General features: G+C 51.3%; 5 protein-coding genes across 5 annotated transcripts; 3 read left to right on the top strand and 2 right to left on the bottom strand.

Moving 5' to 3' along the window:
- Positions 1-448: 448 nt before the first annotated feature.
- Positions 449-2,978, top strand: POX_a00540 (uncharacterized protein; the record flags this gene model as incomplete). Its single annotated transcript, XM_050109481.1, has 4 exons — positions 449-955; positions 1,028-1,360; positions 1,433-2,737; positions 2,802-2,978. The coding sequence occupies 4 exons, from the start codon at positions 449-451 to the stop codon at positions 2,976-2,978; spliced, it is 2,322 nt and encodes a 773-aa protein (XP_049973249.1).
- Positions 2,979-5,282: 2,304 nt separating this feature from the next.
- Positions 5,283-7,155, top strand: POX_a00539 (Pre-mRNA-processing protein; the record flags this gene model as incomplete). Its single annotated transcript, XM_050109480.1, has 3 exons — positions 5,283-5,429; positions 5,501-6,928; positions 6,997-7,155. 3 exons carry the CDS (start codon positions 5,283-5,285, stop codon positions 7,153-7,155), a joined length of 1,734 nt encoding a protein of 577 aa, XP_049973248.1.
- Positions 7,156-7,509: 354 nt separating this feature from the next.
- Positions 7,510-9,074, bottom strand: POX_a00538 (Heptaketide hydrolyase ayg1; the record flags this gene model as incomplete). The annotated part of the gene is made up of 5 exons (XM_050109479.1): positions 7,510-7,689; positions 7,768-7,900; positions 7,959-8,707; positions 8,782-8,856; positions 8,982-9,074. The coding sequence occupies 5 exons, from the start codon at positions 9,072-9,074 to the stop codon at positions 7,510-7,512; spliced, it is 1,230 nt and encodes a 409-aa protein (XP_049973247.1).
- A 1,415-nt stretch (positions 9,075-10,489) lies between these two features.
- On the bottom strand, positions 10,490-12,968 carry POX_a00537 (Multicopper oxidase abr1; the record flags this gene model as incomplete). Its single annotated transcript, XM_050109478.1, has 5 exons — positions 10,490-10,547; positions 10,606-10,683; positions 10,740-10,835; positions 10,892-12,573; positions 12,633-12,968. The coding sequence occupies 5 exons, from the start codon at positions 12,966-12,968 to the stop codon at positions 10,490-10,492; spliced, it is 2,250 nt and encodes a 749-aa protein (XP_049973246.1).
- A 2,993-nt stretch (positions 12,969-15,961) lies between these two features.
- POX_a00536 (uncharacterized protein) lies at positions 15,962-17,712 on the top strand (the record flags this gene model as incomplete). The annotated part of the gene is made up of 3 exons (XM_050109477.1): positions 15,962-16,006; positions 16,145-16,584; positions 16,710-17,712. The coding sequence occupies 3 exons, from the start codon at positions 15,962-15,964 to the stop codon at positions 17,710-17,712; spliced, it is 1,488 nt and encodes a 495-aa protein (XP_049973245.1).
- Positions 17,713-18,324: the final 612 nt, after the last annotated feature.

Here is an 18,324-nt window from a genome sequence, read left to right as displayed (position 1 = left end):
GGTACCCCCTGTTCTGTTTCCAGCAAAGTTAAGTCTTGGTCTAGATTATTCAAACTATCAATTTCCAATTCGGCAAAATTTATCTTTTCAAACTTCGAATCATAGACTCTGGCATCGATTATGTATCAGAAACCAAATCATGAGTAACATCACAACGCCGGACCGTCAATACTAAGTACTAAGTGTAACTCCAGTATGACCATTTGTTGCCTTCATTCCATCGGGTGGGGGAGAAACCTCTTCCGCCTAAGCAGCGGAACGGCAGAGCGGAGCGAACGGCGCTCGAGGAGAAAGTTTCTCCACTTTCATCACTCTCCGGCATTTGCTCTGGACAACATCACCTCTTCCTGCGCAGTTTCTGTGCTCAGAGCAATGGGCCGTGATTGCAGGTAGCATATACCAAGACCACCACATACACATATCCACACCAACAATCCAGTCGAACTCCATGTCCGAATTCGAGCCGTCATACGCGACCTCGGCCGCGGCGCGAGCCTATGGCTCAACCGCGGCGGGGGACGATGGCCTCGACGGCGATCTGGACACAGCTCCCGAATACCCCGATCAACTGGATTATTACTCTCTCCTCGGTCTTTCGCAGAAACCTGCTCCGACCGAAGCCGAGATTCGATCTGCATATCGCAATCTGAGCCTGATGTTCCACCCGGACAAACAGCCGCAGCATCTTCGGGAATCTGCCGAGCAGCACTTTAAGCGCATCCAGACGGCATATGATACCCTGATGGATCCGAAGAAGCGGGTGGTGTATGATATGCTTGGAGAAGAAGGGGTGCAGCGAGAATGGGGTCGTGGCGGCGCAATGGGCACCGGAGGCGATGCGGAGAAGCAGCAAGTGGGCGTCAAGGCGATGTCGCCGGCGGAGTTTCGTCGTTGGTTTATGAGAACCATGAAGAAGCGTGAGCGCAAAGCATTGCAGGATCTGGTGGCTGGCCATGTATGTGATTCTAGACAGTCTGACCAATTGATGTCTGTAAGGGTTGCTAATTCGCGGGGTGTCGAAACGTAGGGCTCTATTACCCTTGGGCTAAATGCCGAGTCGACCATTCGTGTCGACGAGGATGATGATATTACCATTCATCTTCCTGATAGTGTTATTCCGGCCTCTTATGCCGCCAAAGTCTCGTTCAATACTCCTCTACGCTTGCCTGGTTTCGGAACAAGATCTGCGGACGACGGGAAGCAAGATGAACAGCAGGAGACACCTGATTCAGAAGATGGGGACGAGGAATTAGAATCATCCGTCAATGTCAATTTTCACGCTGGCATCGCCGGTAATATCATTCATCGTGTACAGGAAGGCAGAGCCACTTATGACGATGGAAAGGAAGAAGATATCAAGGTGAGACTTGGCTCATCCGAGCCTGGCTTTTTTTTTTCTTTTGGCAGGAATGACTAACCTGACATATTGCAGATTCCATTGCCTCCGATTGTGATTGCCAATGATGTGAGCCTCGGCGCGACAATCACTCCCAATATGGGCGAATTAATCGGCACAAAGGGCCTTTGGAATAATCGATTTTTCTCAACCCTGAGAGATTCCACTGTCTTGGTCGAAGCAAATGTTCTTCCTCTGCCGCTTCTGAGAACGACTGTGGTTCGGGCTTTCCAGCCAATTCCAGGAATTAAGCCTTTCCAAGTCACAGCGAAAACCACGGTGGTGCGCTCCTTATTGGATTCACCTCCGTCAGTCGAGGTGCACGTCACAAAGGAGATTGCGACAAGGAAACTGGCCTTCTGCGCGTGGTCCAGTGGTCTCCTGTTATATCCGGATTTCTTGTTGGATAATTTCTTTTTTCGAGGAATGACCGTGGAGGACATGTATGCCAATGCTGGCGAACTAAGCAGCCTTCAAATGGGTCTGATCGCCTTGCCCAAACAAGCAACACAGACGGCTCCGATGGACGAGGACGACATCGATCCAGATTCAGGGGATGTCCGCGGGAAGAAAGGTCAGGCGAACCGCGCCGCGGAATCCTGGCAGACATTCGTGACAGTATCTCCCGGTGGTGGTGGGTTGAGTCTTTTATACTCTCGGAACCTGTTTTCGGGCACCCCAGCCGATGATCTAGCAAAGTCTGAATGGAGTGACGAAGGCTACAGTCCAATGATGAAGCTCGAAGGGCCCCGAGCTGTCCGCATGGAGCTTTCCACTACTGTCAATGCAGACCTGTCTTTTAACTGGAATCTCAAGGGTACTCGTCGCGTTGGCGAATTTAGCAGAATGGGAGTCGGCATTGGTTTGACTCACCAGGGCATTCTGATGACAGTCGGTTGGACGCGGCTCGGTCAGAGCTTAAATCTACCCATCATCATCTGTTCCAAAGATGAAGCTGTACACGACGCCGCTATTTGGGCAAGCATTCTTACCTGGGCCAGCTATCTGGCCATCGAATTTGGCTATGTCCGGCCTCGCGACCGCAAACAGCGTCGGGAGCAAGTTGCGCGTCGCCACAATCAATTAAAGAAGTTGATTCCAAAGAAGCGAGCTGAAAGTGAACAAGCGATTCAGATGATGATCGACCAGGTTCAGAGGCGGCAATCAAGAGAGCTGAACCAGGATGGTCTGGTCATAGATCGAGCTGAATATGGTTACTGGCCACCCACAGACCGCAAACCTCGACGGGGGCTCGAGCAGGCTCGAACGACGGATGTGTTCTACCCCGTTGCCAATCTCGTTGCACATGGGCAGCTGGTGATCAATTCCAATACAATCAAGGTACAGTAGACCAACCTCTCTCACAAGTATTATTGGACCAGCGTTAATAGAGGTTCTTTCACAGCATCAAATTATCGGCTTCCATGACCCTGCGCCGCTTCTGAAGAAGCGTCTGAAGATCTGGTATACTTTCCAGGGTCGCTCACACTATGTGGAAGTCGGTGATAAAGAGGGCGTCCTCCTGCCTCAACGTGTCCACATGTGTCCGGAATCCGAGCAATTCAACCCGCTTAACTCGTAGCCTGGGAGGGGTGCCAGGGTCGCGGGGGAAAATTCTGAACAGAATCTCTTCTCAACTCCATCCTGCCTGCGACTACTTGTATTCTACTTGTCTATGTCTCTGATTTTTATTGCTGTCCTGCATATATTGGCGTTGATATCCAATGAGAATTACGGGAGCCTAATCGACATGCTTGATCTTTGATGATTTCCATCTTCTGCCCTATCGTATTCTGTCCACTCTCCTGTAATGTGCACTTTGGTCTGATTTTTATGTTTCCAAGGCACGATTTTCAGTTAGCGTAGAGTTTTTTTATCTATCTCCCGTGAAGTAGACTTTCCTGTCTGGAGTCGTGAGTCAAGAATCGGCCAGCTACTACCCTAGCTCGAGTGGCGACCTCATCGACCTGGAAAACTTGCGAGTTGAGGTTCGAGAGTCTAGTGCCTAGCCTGTACCATACGTAATATCATGTTTATGACATGGACTATATAAGGCCTATCTTTTCATTTATACCCGTTGAGCTCGGGTCTTGAAATGAGAGATAGAGAGAGATAGAGAGGTGAGAGAGGTGAGAAAACAATCCATTCCTCAGGGTTCGGCTTAACTCGGTCTACCACAGTGTGCGGTTAGAGCTTGCCCCTGTTGAGACTACCCCATATTTAATGATCAAAGGAGACCGATGAGAAGCCTGGAAGCTAGCAATTCTTGCATCTCATAAATCTTTCTTGAGCAGCAAGTGCGTCTTGTCCTTGGATATACTACTTGAAGTGCAACATTTCTTTCTCGTGAGCTCACTGCCAAACTTCTCACTACCCAACTTGTCACTGCTTCACTCATAAAACAATGAGATTCTGTCTCGCACATTCAGTCTTGTCAGAGATCCCAAGATCCCTTGGACCTACTTCTCTTTTACCTTTCAAGCTCTCAATATCCAAATGGAGACCCTCTGCGCCCGACTGTCTTGATCCAAGTTCGACGGTGGTTGACGCGGGACTCCAGCGTTAGTTAGCCGGAACCCACGTGATATGAGGATAGTAGTATGGCCGATGAGAGCCCATTATTTTAGAAATTCCATCTCTTTTGCCTCTCATCATCCAATAGTGATGGGCTGAGCTGGCGCCAGCCTGAGACTCAGTCAACCAGCACATGAGGGCAGTCTTCAAAGCTTCCGTCGACGTCGGGGTGATCAGTCTTGATCACCGTTCCCAGCTCAGGTGGTTTGTAATCCCACCTTCTCTTCACGCTGTCGATGTCTACGGGCAGGTCGAAGACAAGCGGGTGGCCTTTCTTCAGGCTCGAATTCCGCGTCACTGGACATCAGTCACGCTCCGGCAGGAACTCGGTGGTCTAGACGGACACTCACGGGGATTATGTCTCTGAATTGGGCCATCGACGATTGAACACGGTACGATCTTAATGGCAGTCCCCTCAACATGGACCAGAGTAAGACTGAAGAGCATTTGATTCTCGGCCGTGACAAAAAAAGGTTGAACTCTACCAGTTTCCTTTGGACATGGCTTTGGACATGGTGGGGACTCTGGTTCTCTCACACTGAATTCCACTGGCTCAATTTCTGGTATGTACTGCAATACTACATCCTGGGCTGGCTCCCCCTATGAACTGAGTTGCAGCGCCGGTCTGGTGATGTCCATCGAGGATGTTGTGAAGGGCTAGCTCCCGAATAGCTAAGCCAGATGGAGGCTTACAGAATCAGTCATTGATAGCGAGTAGCTTAAAGCTTTACAATCCATGCATTATTCCGCTCTCGTACCCTATTTACACGCAGAGTTTAGTTGATGCTCAAAACTTCTCACGATATTTGCTCGTGGAAACGGATCATGACTATTTGCTCAAGACGCTCACCTCTTGAGATGAGAACAACCGCTGGCTTTGATTCCAAAGCTCAGGTTAATAATCCCATTAGGGTTGAATTCGGTGTGAAGCTCGATGACAATATCGTTCAAGTCATCTTGATGCTGGACTTGATGAATTAAAGGAAAGAATGGCTGACGGCGGGATACCTGGACGGATGAAGGGCGTAACCAATGGAACAATACATGGAATGATAAGTGAAACGAAATAAAGCCCGGATTTGGTGGTTCGTATGTATACATTTCTCCTGCGCGCCGCTCCGCTCCAGAGTGACTTCTAGACAAATACGATCACGTGATTATCACTCTGCATTGACATCAGACGGCCACGGGTGGAGCATTCCACGCAAACCACTTGCGCAAGTCTGGAAAAGCGAGGTGCATCCCGACTACTATTTCTCATTGCTGTGCCCCGACCAAACGAAGCTTGCAGCAAGGAAACAGAAATCACATCATGACCTCACTTGCGTCGGGGCTTTTCAAGTCTCTCCCAAAGCCAAAATACACGGGCGAGGAGGAGGATTTGCCACAGCATGCGCAACCTCGAGGTCCGCGTATCGTGGGCGCTGGTCAGCTGGATGAAACACAGGTTGTCTTGAGGGTGAGTCTCGAATTACTTGTTCAATGCCTATTTTGACTCATGTCCTAACCCACGGCTGTTCCATGATCTAGAAAGTCGGACCTCCCCCCTACGGAAACCGAACAGGATGGCGACCACGCGCCCCCGAAGATTTCGGCGACGGCGGCGCGTTCCCCGAGATTCTTGTTGCACAGTATCCCCTTGACATGGGCCGAAAAGGAACGTCATCCACTTCGAATGCTCTTGCTGTTCAGGTTGATGCAGAGGGGAAAGTCAAATACGATGCGATTGCGCGCCGTGGCCATGGCGACAACCGAATCGTCCACGCCTCGTTCAAAGATTTGATTCCGCTCCGGCAGCGGGTAGATATGGGTGAAATCTCACTTGACCGGCCATCGGAGGAAGAAGTGGAGGCTCAGATGGAGAAGACCAAGGCTGCGCTTGCCAGCCTTGTGGAGGGAGCAGTGCAGTCGCAGAAACCAAAGAACGTCCGAGGAGGTCGACGAGCAGAGCCAACATTTGTGCGATACACGCCGGCGAATCAGATGGGCGATAATTCGAAGAAAAATGATCGTATCATGAAGATTGTCGAGCGCCAGCAAGATCCCATGGAGCCACCAAAGTTCAAGCACAAGAAGATTCCCCGAGGGCCTCCATCGCCTCCGCCTCCCGTGATGCACTCACCACCGCGAAAGCTCACTGCTGAAGATCAAGAAGCGTGGAAGATTCCTCCACCGGTATCAAATTGGAAGAATCCCAAGGGTTACACGGTGCCATTGGATAAGCGATTGGCCGCGGACGGCCGAGGATTACAGGATGTTGCGATTAATGACAAATTTGCTCAATTTGCCGAAGCTCTGTTCACGGCCGACCGGCACGCTCGTGAGGAAGTGCAGCTCCGCGCTCAGATGCAGCAAAAGCTCGCCGAAAAGGAGAAGGCTCAAAAGGAGGAGCATCTTCGCCAGCTCGCCCAAAAGGCTCGCGAGGCTCGTGCTGGTCTCAGTCGTCGTGACTCTGGGGCCCGTTCTCCATCTCGCAGTGCCAGCCGCAGTGTTTCACCATACTCGTCAAGATCTGGGAGCCCGAGTGACGACGAAGAAGCTCGGGAACGTGAGCGACAGCGACGCGAGCGACGGCAGGAAAATGAGCGGAAGCTGCGACAGTCTCGCATGGGCACCGAGCGTCGTATCCAGGCCATGGCTCGGGAACAGAACCGTGATATCTCAGAGAAAGTGGCTCTGGGCCTGGCCAAGCCCACTCAGAGTTCTGAATCGATGTGGGACTCTCGTCTGTTTAACCAGACGAGTGGCATGAGCACTGGATTCAATGAGGATAACCCATACGACAAGCCGCTGTTTGCCGCGCAGGACGCCATTAACAGCATTTACCGGCCTCGTGCTCAGCTAGACGCCGATGATGATGAGGGCGGTGACGCCGAGATGGGCAAGATCCAAAAGTCTAACCGCTTCGAGGTTCTCGGACGCGCGAAGGAAGGGTTCAAGGGTGCCGCGGATGCCGAGGTATGTTGATGACGCCGATATGTGATTTTATTTTGACTTTACTGACCAAGACACTTTTTGCAAACCAGGAGCGCCAAGGGCCCGTTCAATTTGAAAAGGACACAGCAGATCCTTTTGGCATTGACAGCATGATTGCCGACGTGACCTCGGGCCAAAAGCGCTACGGCATTCAGGAGGCCGAGAGTCAGGATCGCGGCTCTAAGCGGGCTCGCGTTGAAGAGGACTGAGATGTCAGGCTCGGTCTGCAATGTTATAAATTTACAAGAGGCGAGATGTTTTCCTTCGCATTGCGGGAGTCTAAATGCAACACATTTAATGATCAGTTTATTTCTCAATTCCTGCTCGACATTCGAGACATGTGTGTCAATGACGCTCGAACCCTTGCCTGTCCGGGTGCAAAAACAAGGTCGTCCATTTATTGAATCCTTTACGTATGAACAGGCCGGCTGCCACAGCACAAAAGACGATGACTACACGCTGGCCCGGAAGGAGCTCTCGGCGTAAACCCACGTCATAGCCAGACACCACGTATTATTCACAATCTCACTGGTTTCACTTTACATTACACAAAGGTAGAGGATCTAGTTCTTGACCTCTGCCGTGTTTGGCGACAGCACATCCTCCAACCACTTGTACGCGACAGGAAGACTGTGCGGGTAGCCCATGTGGACCGAACCCTCAAAGAATCGTCCTTCCTTTGGACCTCCGTGATTGAAGAGAACATAGCAGTCCTCGATAGGGACGACGCCATCATCCACACCCTGGGAAAAGGAAAGAACGGAAAAAGTCAGCTATGTGTTTCGGCAAAGCTCACAATTCAAAGCCATGGAAACACTCACGTTTAAAAGAAGCAGGCGACAATTGGGTTGATCCATGATCCCAGTTTCAACCAAGGAGAATTTCTTCTGGGCATTCTCGATGAAATCCTCAGTGCTAGAGTAGCCATACTTCTCCGCCCAAGGATCGGTGATGCTGTCGAAGACGCCATTAGTTTCTGATCTCCCATCCACTGGTCCACAACAAGACTCACGTAAACGGATACTCGTGGTCATTCACCCGACTCAACCACTCCTTGCCCAAGAAGTGATGAGAACCCGGTCCATGGGCGATGGATCCTGCCAGGCGTGCACGGTGGGTGCAAGCCGCGCGGATTGCATAGAAACCTCCAGCACTCAATCCCCACGCCGCCACAAGGCTCATATCCAGCTCCGGACGAGTCGCCATCCAATCCAGGACACTGTCCCACAGACGATCGGGCGACTCGGGATCGGCAGGGTCAGCCGGGGAATCGGCGGTGCCGGGAATTTCCACGATGACCACTCCCCAGCCGCGTGCGATGATTTCATGTGTCCGCTGGCTGTTATCGGGTCTGTATCCATCCAGCCCGGTCATGAGCAGAACGACCGGGACGCGATTGGAGGCAGAAGCCTCTTCGGGAAGACGGATGTACAGGGAGATGTCGGAACCCTCGTTGCTAGCAGCGTGTGTGTGTGGAATCACCTCTTCCTTCAGCGCGGGCTTCCAGAGGGCTGCAGCTTGCAGGTAGACCTTCTTCTGGCGCTCGAAGGCGAGGCGCTTGACGGAGGTCTCTGGGCGAGAGGCAGGGCTGACGTAGGGGAATCGCGAAATACGGAGAACGACTGCGGCACGGCGGTAGAGGTCGGAGGCCGTGTCTGGCTTGCCCGTTTTGAGAGCTTCGTCGGCCTGTTTCTCCAGGGCCTCTGCAGTAGGGAGGAAGGCATTGGTGTAGGCGTCTGAGAAGGCGTCGTTGATGTTTTCCTGGATGGCCGAGTCAGATCAGTATGGTGGTGTAGAAGTTGGGAGAAAGGGTCTGAGAAGATTGAACCACGTACATTGATGAGTTTCTGAAAGATCGGCTCGAAATCCTCGATACTTCCATCATGGAAGGGGTAGATGGACTTGTCACACTGATCATATGCAAAGATGGGGTATTCAGTTAGTTGCGAACATTCCACGACAAGGGGAGGGGATCAACTTCGAGATTTCAATCCGATGGATTTGACCATCCTTTTTTTTGGTTTCCCAGACATACGCAAAATTTCCACTTTGTCTCCCACAAAGCTTTAATAGAGCCCTTGTGAGGGTAAACAGTATTGAACTTCTCTCCCATCATCCATGGTGCCATCTTGAAAACGCCGGTATACTCTTCCGAAGAGCACAACCCCTTTGTAAGAATAATATGAGTGCGAACTGGCAAGTAGAGAGAATCAAAAAAAAGTGTGAATACCAAGCCACACGACAGTCGACAAGATACGCAACAAATTGAATCTAGAATTAAAATCCGAATGGCAATCCACCCGCACCGCTTCTTTTTAAGTATGCGCATCGAGCTCTACATACAACCTTGTCCCAATCCCAACGAATTACTGCAAACGAGAAGGGGGAAAAAACGCATGTCAATCTCCCCCACCCAAAAAATTAAAACAGAAGAAGAATCTGGCCTTTTGCGACCAGTACCAAGCCCTAGGGATAGGCAAGTTCTCGATTCGTACATGCAGACCGGTTGCGAAAACGGGCATGTCGTGGTAACTGTACTGTACTTTCCCATCTACTCTTTATATTCATGCCTTGATTGACGAATCAAATGACATAAGAGGAACGTGCATGACCATGCGAGACTTGCGGTCTTGTCAGAGACGTCAGTCACTCGGATCGACGATCGGGGGGGTGGACCAACATGCTGGGCAAGCAAGGGGGAGTGGTGCAAAGGGGGAAGGGGAGAAGCGGACCATTTCATATCCGCATGCGGGCAAAATGGGTCGGGGGAAGGATGTTCTTTGCGCGGTGGCGGCTGGAATTGGAAAAGTCAGGTTGAATGACACGTCGGTATGGACGGTATAGGTAAATTGGACGAGTTTGTCGGAGTCTTAAGTTGGTTAGACAGGTTGGCATGGCTATGACGAAGGAGAAGAGTCGAAGATGAGTAGTCTGTACACGGTACACTGCACTCGGTACGTTTTTGAATGTGTGCACTTGGTACACCGAACAGGAGGGAGAATGTGCGGAGAACTTCTAAAAGACAGTCATTGATGAGAATTACTGTCTGAGTGCATTGAGGCTGAAAGTGTCAGCGCAAAATACATTAATGCGTAGGTTTTCATGACGAGTCAATCGTTGGATGCCGCTGTTTTTTGACAAATACAGGAACAAGGCCGACGGGCGATCCAGGCAGAGCACAAAAGGTACTCATAGAACAGATCTGCACTCGTGGTGAGACACTACACTTAGGTTTTAATGGTCCGACAAAAAGGTTCCGCTGAGCACAACCGAGATGGTGCATATCTGCAGGAGATATCATCTGGCGGTGTCCCTGGATGGATGGTTATCAGTCGGGAGAATCTAATTCAAGGAGCAGGATGGAACAAAAAAGCAATGATTATGACTTTGGTCTGGTGATTCAAACTTTTCCTCTAAGAAAAGAGGGCTGAGCCAGTGGTCTAGCACCCGGAAGCACCTGGTAATGTTCTATATACGGTATGCAAAGAGAAACTCAATAAGAAATCGTCGATCCGCAGCGTTCATGACTCAACCAGAGCCAACCTATTGGGAATTGGCGTACGGCTGCCAGTACTCGTAACCTTCGGGCAGAGTGTTGGGCCTAGGGTATCGCACAATTAGTTTGCATCAAACAAGCAGATAATATGCGAAGAACGTACCCGTTATCATGGGTCTGAATGACATGGTGGCAGGACTTGACGTAGGCATTGTTTTCGGAGGACTCAGGCCAGGATCCACTACACAATTAGCACAATGACAAGACTTTGAGGGGGCTGAGGAATATGGAACGCACTGGCTGTCCTCGTTGTATGCGACGATGGGCTCATCGCCGCAAGCATTGCCAATCATGGCACCCGCCTCATTAGTAGAAGGCTGAGGCCATTCACCACTACAGGAAATTTTTAGTCTGGTGAGCATCGGGAACCGCAGGGGAGATGTGCTCACGAGGTCTCATGCTCAAAAGCAGCGATCGGCTGGGCCGAATGGACCGGGGCAGCGGGCTTGTATGATCCTGCCGAGTAAATTGGGTCAACCTTGATATCGGAAGGCCGAGCCTTGGTTGCAGAGGCGTGCGTCTGGAAGGTTGATGACTGAGCCTGGACCAGGGAGGACGATGGTGTCGCAGGGGCTTGAACCGAGTGAGTCGGGATCACGGGGGCGGAAGCCGCACCTGCAACAGCGGGCTGGTTCTGAGGACGAGGATGGTGGCCATGGCTATAACCAGAGGCAAAGGGCCATGCTGGGCTGGAAGCGGTCGTAGGCTTCACCGTCTGAGTGGGGCGAACAGACGTGATACCGGTCAAGGTCGCGGGGTAGTACATGGCACCGTGGTTGTCAGTGTTGACCTTGGTGTTGGCACCATTCAGGTCAAGACCTTGCTTGCCGGCAGCATTACCGTTGGACGGGTCGGGATAAGCAGCGCAGACAGCGAGATGATCCTTGGGAGGCGCCTCGACTTGCTCGAATGTCTCGGGAGCCTCAATGATAGTGGCAATAAGACCAGCCTCAACGTGCCACTCAATGTGGCAATGGAGCAGCCACACACCCGGGTTGTCGGCCTTGAACCGAATCACAGCGTGGCCATGATTCTGAACCATGATGGTATCGCGACGGACTGGAGGGTGTCCCAAGTCCCCGATGGTACCATTAAAGTAACCACCATCAACATCTGTGCGCTGAAGGACCTGGAACTGGTGACCGTGCAAATGCCATGGGTGCAAGTTGTTGTGGTAGTTGTTGATGATGATCTCGACCACTTCACCGTACTTCACAACAAACGGATTGACTTGACCATAGACCTCGGGATTCGATGCAAGATCCTTGCCAATAGTCTTGGCAGTGTACAAGCTCGGGGCATCCTGCGGAATATAGGTGTGGTTGTTGACAACAAACCGAGGAATGCCATCAATCGCCGCGGTGAAGGTATCCAGAACGATCTGCTTGTCCACGGGGCCCAGAGCAGCCTGTCGGTCAAGTGGAGTGAAGTCCAAGTCATCCACAAAGTTGAACTCATGAAGAACAGGCGGAGGGGGAAGAGGCTTGGACTCGTCGTAGACCAACCACGCAGTCACGTTGGGGTTGTAGCCATCCGGGATGGGTCGATTCTCGTAGATGAACATCATGTTGATGTCGATCGTGTCCCAAATAGCAAAGTTTTGACTGGCATCGGGCTTTGTGTGGATCAACACGCTGGTTCGCTGGCCGGGAGCAATACGAAGCATCTTGCTACCGACGGTGTAAGGCTCAATGTACACACCATCCACCTCAACAACGGTCATGTCATGTCCGTCGAAAACCCAGGTGTGGCCTGGCCAGTTACCCACGCAGGCAATGTGGACAAGGTACGTCTTGTTGGGCAAGACCTTGAACTGGGCGTTGTTCGAGTCGTTGATCAGGGCAGAGTCGGGGATGGGCTCGTGACCTCCCGCGGCCAGGTTCTCCGCAGACTGATACTCATGCAGCAGATCGGGCATCTGACGGTGGTACCATTCTGTGAGAGTAATCGTGAACTCCTCATCATACTGGAACGGAGGCTTAGGATCGTGCACGATGAAGGCTCCGCGGAAACCGTCAGGGTATTGGCCCATGTTGTGTGAGTGATACCAGTAGGTTCCAGTTTGGTTCGCCTAGTGCAAGGAAATTAGTACTCTCGTGATGAAAATCACTTCCTTTGGGTGAGACTCACATCAAAGGTGTATCGCATGTGGCTGCCGGGAGGAATGGGGCATTGGGTCACGCTGGTAGAACCATCCATGACACCAGTGTGATACTGGTGGAAACCATGCCAATGGACACCTGTGGACTGATTGCCCAGTCCGTTGTAGACATCCACAATGACACGATCTCCAAGTTCCACATTGACCTCAGGACAAGGGTAGATATTGTTGATCCCGATCACAGGACGTTCAAACCCATCGGGTGCTGCATTGACCCAAGTCACGTTCCAATCAAGGTGAACATCCTTTGCAGCGACGAGCTTGGCGGCGAGGCCGGCCAGCAGAAGGAAGTTGAGTTTCGCCATCGTAGCTTTACTCTGACAAGCGAGTGACACTCGATGTCTCGTCTCGAAGATAATTAAATCTCCCGAGCAGAGGCCTTCGAGGAAGGGATATCAGAGCGCCAATGGACAAAAATCTGAAGCGACAATTAAAAGGGGTATAAATGTACTATACAAATACACGAGACTCGCAAGGTCGGCGAGATATGAAAAACGAGAGTCGGTGCAGAGTCGAATACTGCGATGTCGGTCAAAGTCAAAAAAGAAGCAATCAGAAGGAAAAGCTGACACATCGACCGCAGCATTTAAGCAGCTTTCGACGCGCAGCTGCGAGGTCGATCTCGATCTGCACCAAGGGAGGCAATGTTATTGTGCCTGAATCTCCAGAGTCCTGATATTTGCATTGCCGCATGCAGTGTTCTTGCCAATGAAGGAGCGGCAAATCATTCCCCCATCTTCCTAGGAAATTCCGGTACCTTGTCGAACTCTATGCTGGGACGGTTGTGATGCTCGCCGCATTCTTAGGGGCTGGGTTGGTCTTTGGAGACATGACCAGGGCCGTGAATCGACTTTCGTACGCAAGGGATGCATGCTCGGAATCTTTGGCCATTGCCGCGCTACAACAACAAAGGCCTGCATTCGCAGGAATCAGACAGACCACTGCCTTGGTATTCTAATTGTTTCTTCTTTTTTTTGGAGCAGTGTCGATGATTCAGGGGAGGAGGAAAGGTCTGCTCTCGGCATGCGAAGTGAAAACATGGTTCCTGGTACCTGCGCAACGAGCAGATACTGGGTCGGCCACAGCATAGGGAGGCGATCTGATTGCCGTATCAAGAGACGACGCACAACCATCGCTCGTCCTCCATTTCTGTTTGCGATATCAATTTGCCACAGAAATTGTCATCAGATCAAGCTCAAATGGAAGTCATGATGCAGACAAATGCCGTTTTTTGAAGTATTTGGCCACCACAGTTCCGCTGGTGACTCAGGCATTATGCAGTAGTAGTATCCCAGGGTCCACATGGAAGACCTCTGCTCCACTTTGAGATTGCCCGACCTCGTCGCGCGGCGGAGATACTCGTCCTTTGATCCGATATTCTCATTATTCGAAGTCTTTGTGCTGAGGTCTTGAAGAATGAGCTCCGAGGCGTCTGGTCATCTCACCTTGAAGAGTTGCCATCAACTCCAAACCCGACCGTACCCATCAGCGGGGTTGCTGGGCCTTTTTTTCCCCTTGTAGAGTATGAGTCAGGTGACTAGAAGAGTCACGAGAGGTGGGAAGCACGTGTGAAGATGGCCAGCGGAGCGATTCCGAATTCCATCATCGTCTTTCATTGCCACAGTCATGATGCAGAAGGCTCAATTGGAGTTCAACCGGACTGAAAAGCTTCAGTTTATCGTGCTCTCTAACTCCTTTTGGCAGTTTTGCAGCACCCCGTCCGGGTCGATCTCGGTCATCCCACGCGGGGCCGCAGCGGCGTTGATGCTATCGTGAGGAGCCTATTGGGTGCAACTACACGAACCGGACGTGTCGGACCCAGACGCTGCTCTTTCATCATCTTTTTTCTCCCGATCGACTCGAGGTCTGGCTGCAGGAGACATCCTGAGGGATCCGGTCGGGTCTAGTGAAGCCGATCCATACATCTTTGGTCCAACTAGAGTCAACGGCAGTTACAGGGATTCCCCGCACCAGTCGATGGCAGGATGCTGTCCGAGTACTGATGCTCGTCTGATGGGAAGCATGTCCAGTTATCTAGTGGCTCCGAGTTTTTCATTGTCCTCGAGGCGTTGAGGGCTCAGGTACCGAAAGGCCAACCATGCACGACATGAAGTCCGTGCGACACCGGGAACAGCGCCTAGCGCGGGGCCAACCCGATAAGGAGTGGAGAGGATGATGATATCCAAGGATTTTAAGCCCGTCGTTTGAGCTAGAGTGGAGACGACCAGGAAGGTTTTTTTTTTCTCTCTTAGGTCGATTCTGCTTGTCTTGCGGTTGGATGAGATAACCTATTTGCACAAAGAGATTGGGTAATAACTGTCAAAACGAATGGTTGGAGATAGGATCGTACCTAGTACCAGGAAGAAGAAGTGGGGGGGAAAAATATTCAAAGCAAAATCCAATCTAGCCCACAGCTAAAGTGCTCCGTAGATTTGGACCTTATGACACCGTCACCTCTTGGGTTAAGCGTACACGATAAGCAATATCTCTACGAGGCCCAATATCTGCCAGACCGTTTGGCTCTTTTTTTCCCTCTCTTGATCTTGGCCCTCGTGGACAAGTGCTTTGTGCTTTCAATCTAGCTCTTTCTCTCCAGTTGTGGGGTATGGTCAAAACGCAACAAAAGCAAAAGCAAAAGCAAAAAAAAAAATATTGACATACTCAAATTTAGCCAGAGCCTACGGAAGAGAACAGAAAGATCACGTTCAGAAAAGAAGTTGTACCGGAATCTCTCCAAGACGAACCTCTACTGAACCCATTTAGGCCGCCGAAGTTTGAGTCACTCAAAGTACCCCTTCGAGCCTAAGGTCACTCTGAATCATTATCTATCGCTTCTCTAACCTACTTTCCTGCCTTTTCTCTTTCTTCTTTCTTTATTGATCACTGCAAGTCGATTTCTCTGAGGCTTGGGAATTCGCTTTTGCTCGCACTTGAGAAAGTTTCTGTCATCTTGTTGGGCGCTCTCACGGGACTGACGCCATCCCGTATCGCATTCCCGTCACCAGCTCCGCTGCGCTGTGGTGCAAGAGAGCGGCCATCGAGGATCATGCGACAGTGAATCGTTTTGGCCGAGAACCAAAGTTACATTAGTCACTTTGAACCTTTTCACCATTTCACTATTTATGAGAAGCAAGCACATCAGACCATCTTCTGCTGCCTACCAGGGCTGTGCTTGTCATTCGCACAACGCTCTCCAGACCAACCCTCGAAAACTACATAGGTTGTGCGACAATTCATATTCAACCAGCTTGGTTTAGAACGGAGAACAGTGTGTCATGCACCACGTGCAGATGCCAAGATGAATCCATCCATGAATTTGATTAATGCTCAGGTGCATTTTCTGGTGAGTGGTCGCATAAAGTCGCCATCTGGATTTCTCACGCTGAATTTGTTATGTTGGACGGCCACCGGCTGGCCTGGGACATATCTGTGCCCGCCTTATGTCTACACCTACTGACCTTGATCGACTCAACCCTACCAGGACGACCATCTTGTGCTAGTGCATATTCCTCTTAATCTGTACCACTATTTTTTCAAGGCTATTTTGGGCATCCTCTTTGATGAAACTCCGCCCTTGGACTACTTCCAACCTAGTGGTGGTGAAGACCATGACCATGACAGTCATAATGCCGACAACGCCCACGATGACTTGGGCTCATCATCCGACACAGCCTGGTATCGAGAACCCGCCTTCTTGAATGTTTCTATCACTCCGGTGGAACTCTCACTTATCTGTCCCCGTCGTCTGGTGAAGAGATATTTGGAACCTGTGCTCGATCAACTCGGCCAGACAAATGCATCGCTCCGGGAGAGCGTCGACATCAGCGACCATGAGTACATGGCCATGCAGGTCCTCGGACAGGGCCTCGAAGCTGGAAAGCGAGTCTTGGAACTCACTAGTCCACTGGCCATGGCAGGAATGTAAGTCATAATCCGAGTATCCACCTCGCGAGACAAAAGAGGGCTTTCATGCTTCGGGGACACAGTTCATTCAGTATTCTGGAGGGTTTATGATGGCGTTAACCACGCTAACTCGCCCTTAATAGTTCCATCTTCTTCATCACGACATACTTCTCCGACTACATTCTGGTTCCTCGGCGTCACAAAGCCAGCGTCATCGCGGCGCTCGAGAGCAAAGGATTCCAATTTGAAAATGCCAATGATGCATTCGTCAGTCCTCTCACCCCCACGATCGAACGCAAACTCAGCGACGCCATGTCCCCCGTGACTCCTCCCCCATCCACCGTCGCCGAGCTCCAGACTCGCACCTTCAAAAACCTCCGCGCCCGCCATATCTTCCCCACGGTCGACGACAGTATCCAGTTGGTCCAATGCGCCGTCCATCATGAATACTATTCCCGGGAAAGCTCCCTTTCAATCCTCCGAGATGCACTCATCACCACCCTCATCGTGGACGATCCTCGCTTCCTCTCCCTCACCCTTGCAGCGCTAGACTCATCCGCCTCCTTGCTCCTCGAGAAGCGTCTTCTTCCCCGCTTTTCTCGCCCCTCCCAGGACGGAAAGGACACGGATCTCCTGCTCGGCGCTCACGGAGACACCCTCATTCCAATCATGTTGGACCTGCGCGACTTGCCCCTCGAAGCTTCGGGCATTGTCTGCGGCGTGGCCGGTCGACTGGCCGAAGCCACCAGCGGTATCTCCCCCGCCCTCGCCAGTGATCAGGGAACTGGCTCGGACAGCATCAACAGCAGAGTGATGACGGGCTCTGTTCCCGGTTTATTTGGTGAAATTGAAACGCGATTGACGCTTGAAGAAAAATCGCCCATCACTACCCACCATCATCTGGCCCCGCTCACGCACCATCTGAAGCCTGATCTGGAACACTCGGCGGATGCGGTGGAGATTAGTTTCCTGAGTACGGCTCGCGCAGGTACGATCATTGTGGGCGTGGATGAGCTGCACAGGGCCATTGATGCTCTGGAGGCAGAAAAGAAGAAGCAGGGGCCTCCGGCAGAGGACCCGTCGGCTGAGTCCAGTGTTGGATTAGGGTTGGAAGTGAAGACGGCCGACTCTTCCGAAAAGAATTAAAGAGGGTCAAATTGTACTCTGGAGCGAGTCATGTCAAGAACATACTATTGTCATTGTTGTCTCAAGCCACAAGGGTAAAAAGAAAAGGAATCGGCGAATACGCTCTGTCTACAATTCAGCTCTACAGATACACAGATAATTGAAATGCATATGAGGCCGAGGTGCGGTGCCCGTCCTGGTACATATCAAGTATCTTGTAATGACAAAAGAAGATGTTGCTTCGAAGGGCCGCGGTGCTGCCAACAAAAGAAGGGTACATAAAAGCCCGCCCGCAACTATTTCAAGCCTGAGCGAACTATTGCCCTTGAGAGACCCATGTGTCGGAACTTTCCTTGTGTACATTCACATGCAACTTGTCCAGACTTTGTACTAGCGCGAAGCGGAAAAGAAATGCAGTGGTTGGAACTCTGAGCAGGCCGAGCCCAATGCATTCCACACGGATCGATCGGAAGCTCGATCGGGCCGCAGCTGCACGAGCAAAAATGAAATGCTGACCAAGGGCACGCTGAGCGATAAACCAGCGTATTCCAAGAGTTCATGTCGCGATGCGCTGTTGAGAATGGGTGAGCCCGTCAGATATGTCGCCCCGGCTGCCTCCAAAAGCAGTCGGCA

Source organism: Penicillium oxalicum, chromosome I (genome assembly GCF_001723175.1).
Source record: "Penicillium oxalicum strain HP7-1 chromosome I, whole genome shotgun sequence".
Taxonomy (NCBI): Eukaryota; Fungi; Ascomycota; class Eurotiomycetes; order Eurotiales; family Aspergillaceae; genus Penicillium; species Penicillium oxalicum.
This window is presented reverse-complemented; position numbering and strand designations above follow the sequence as displayed.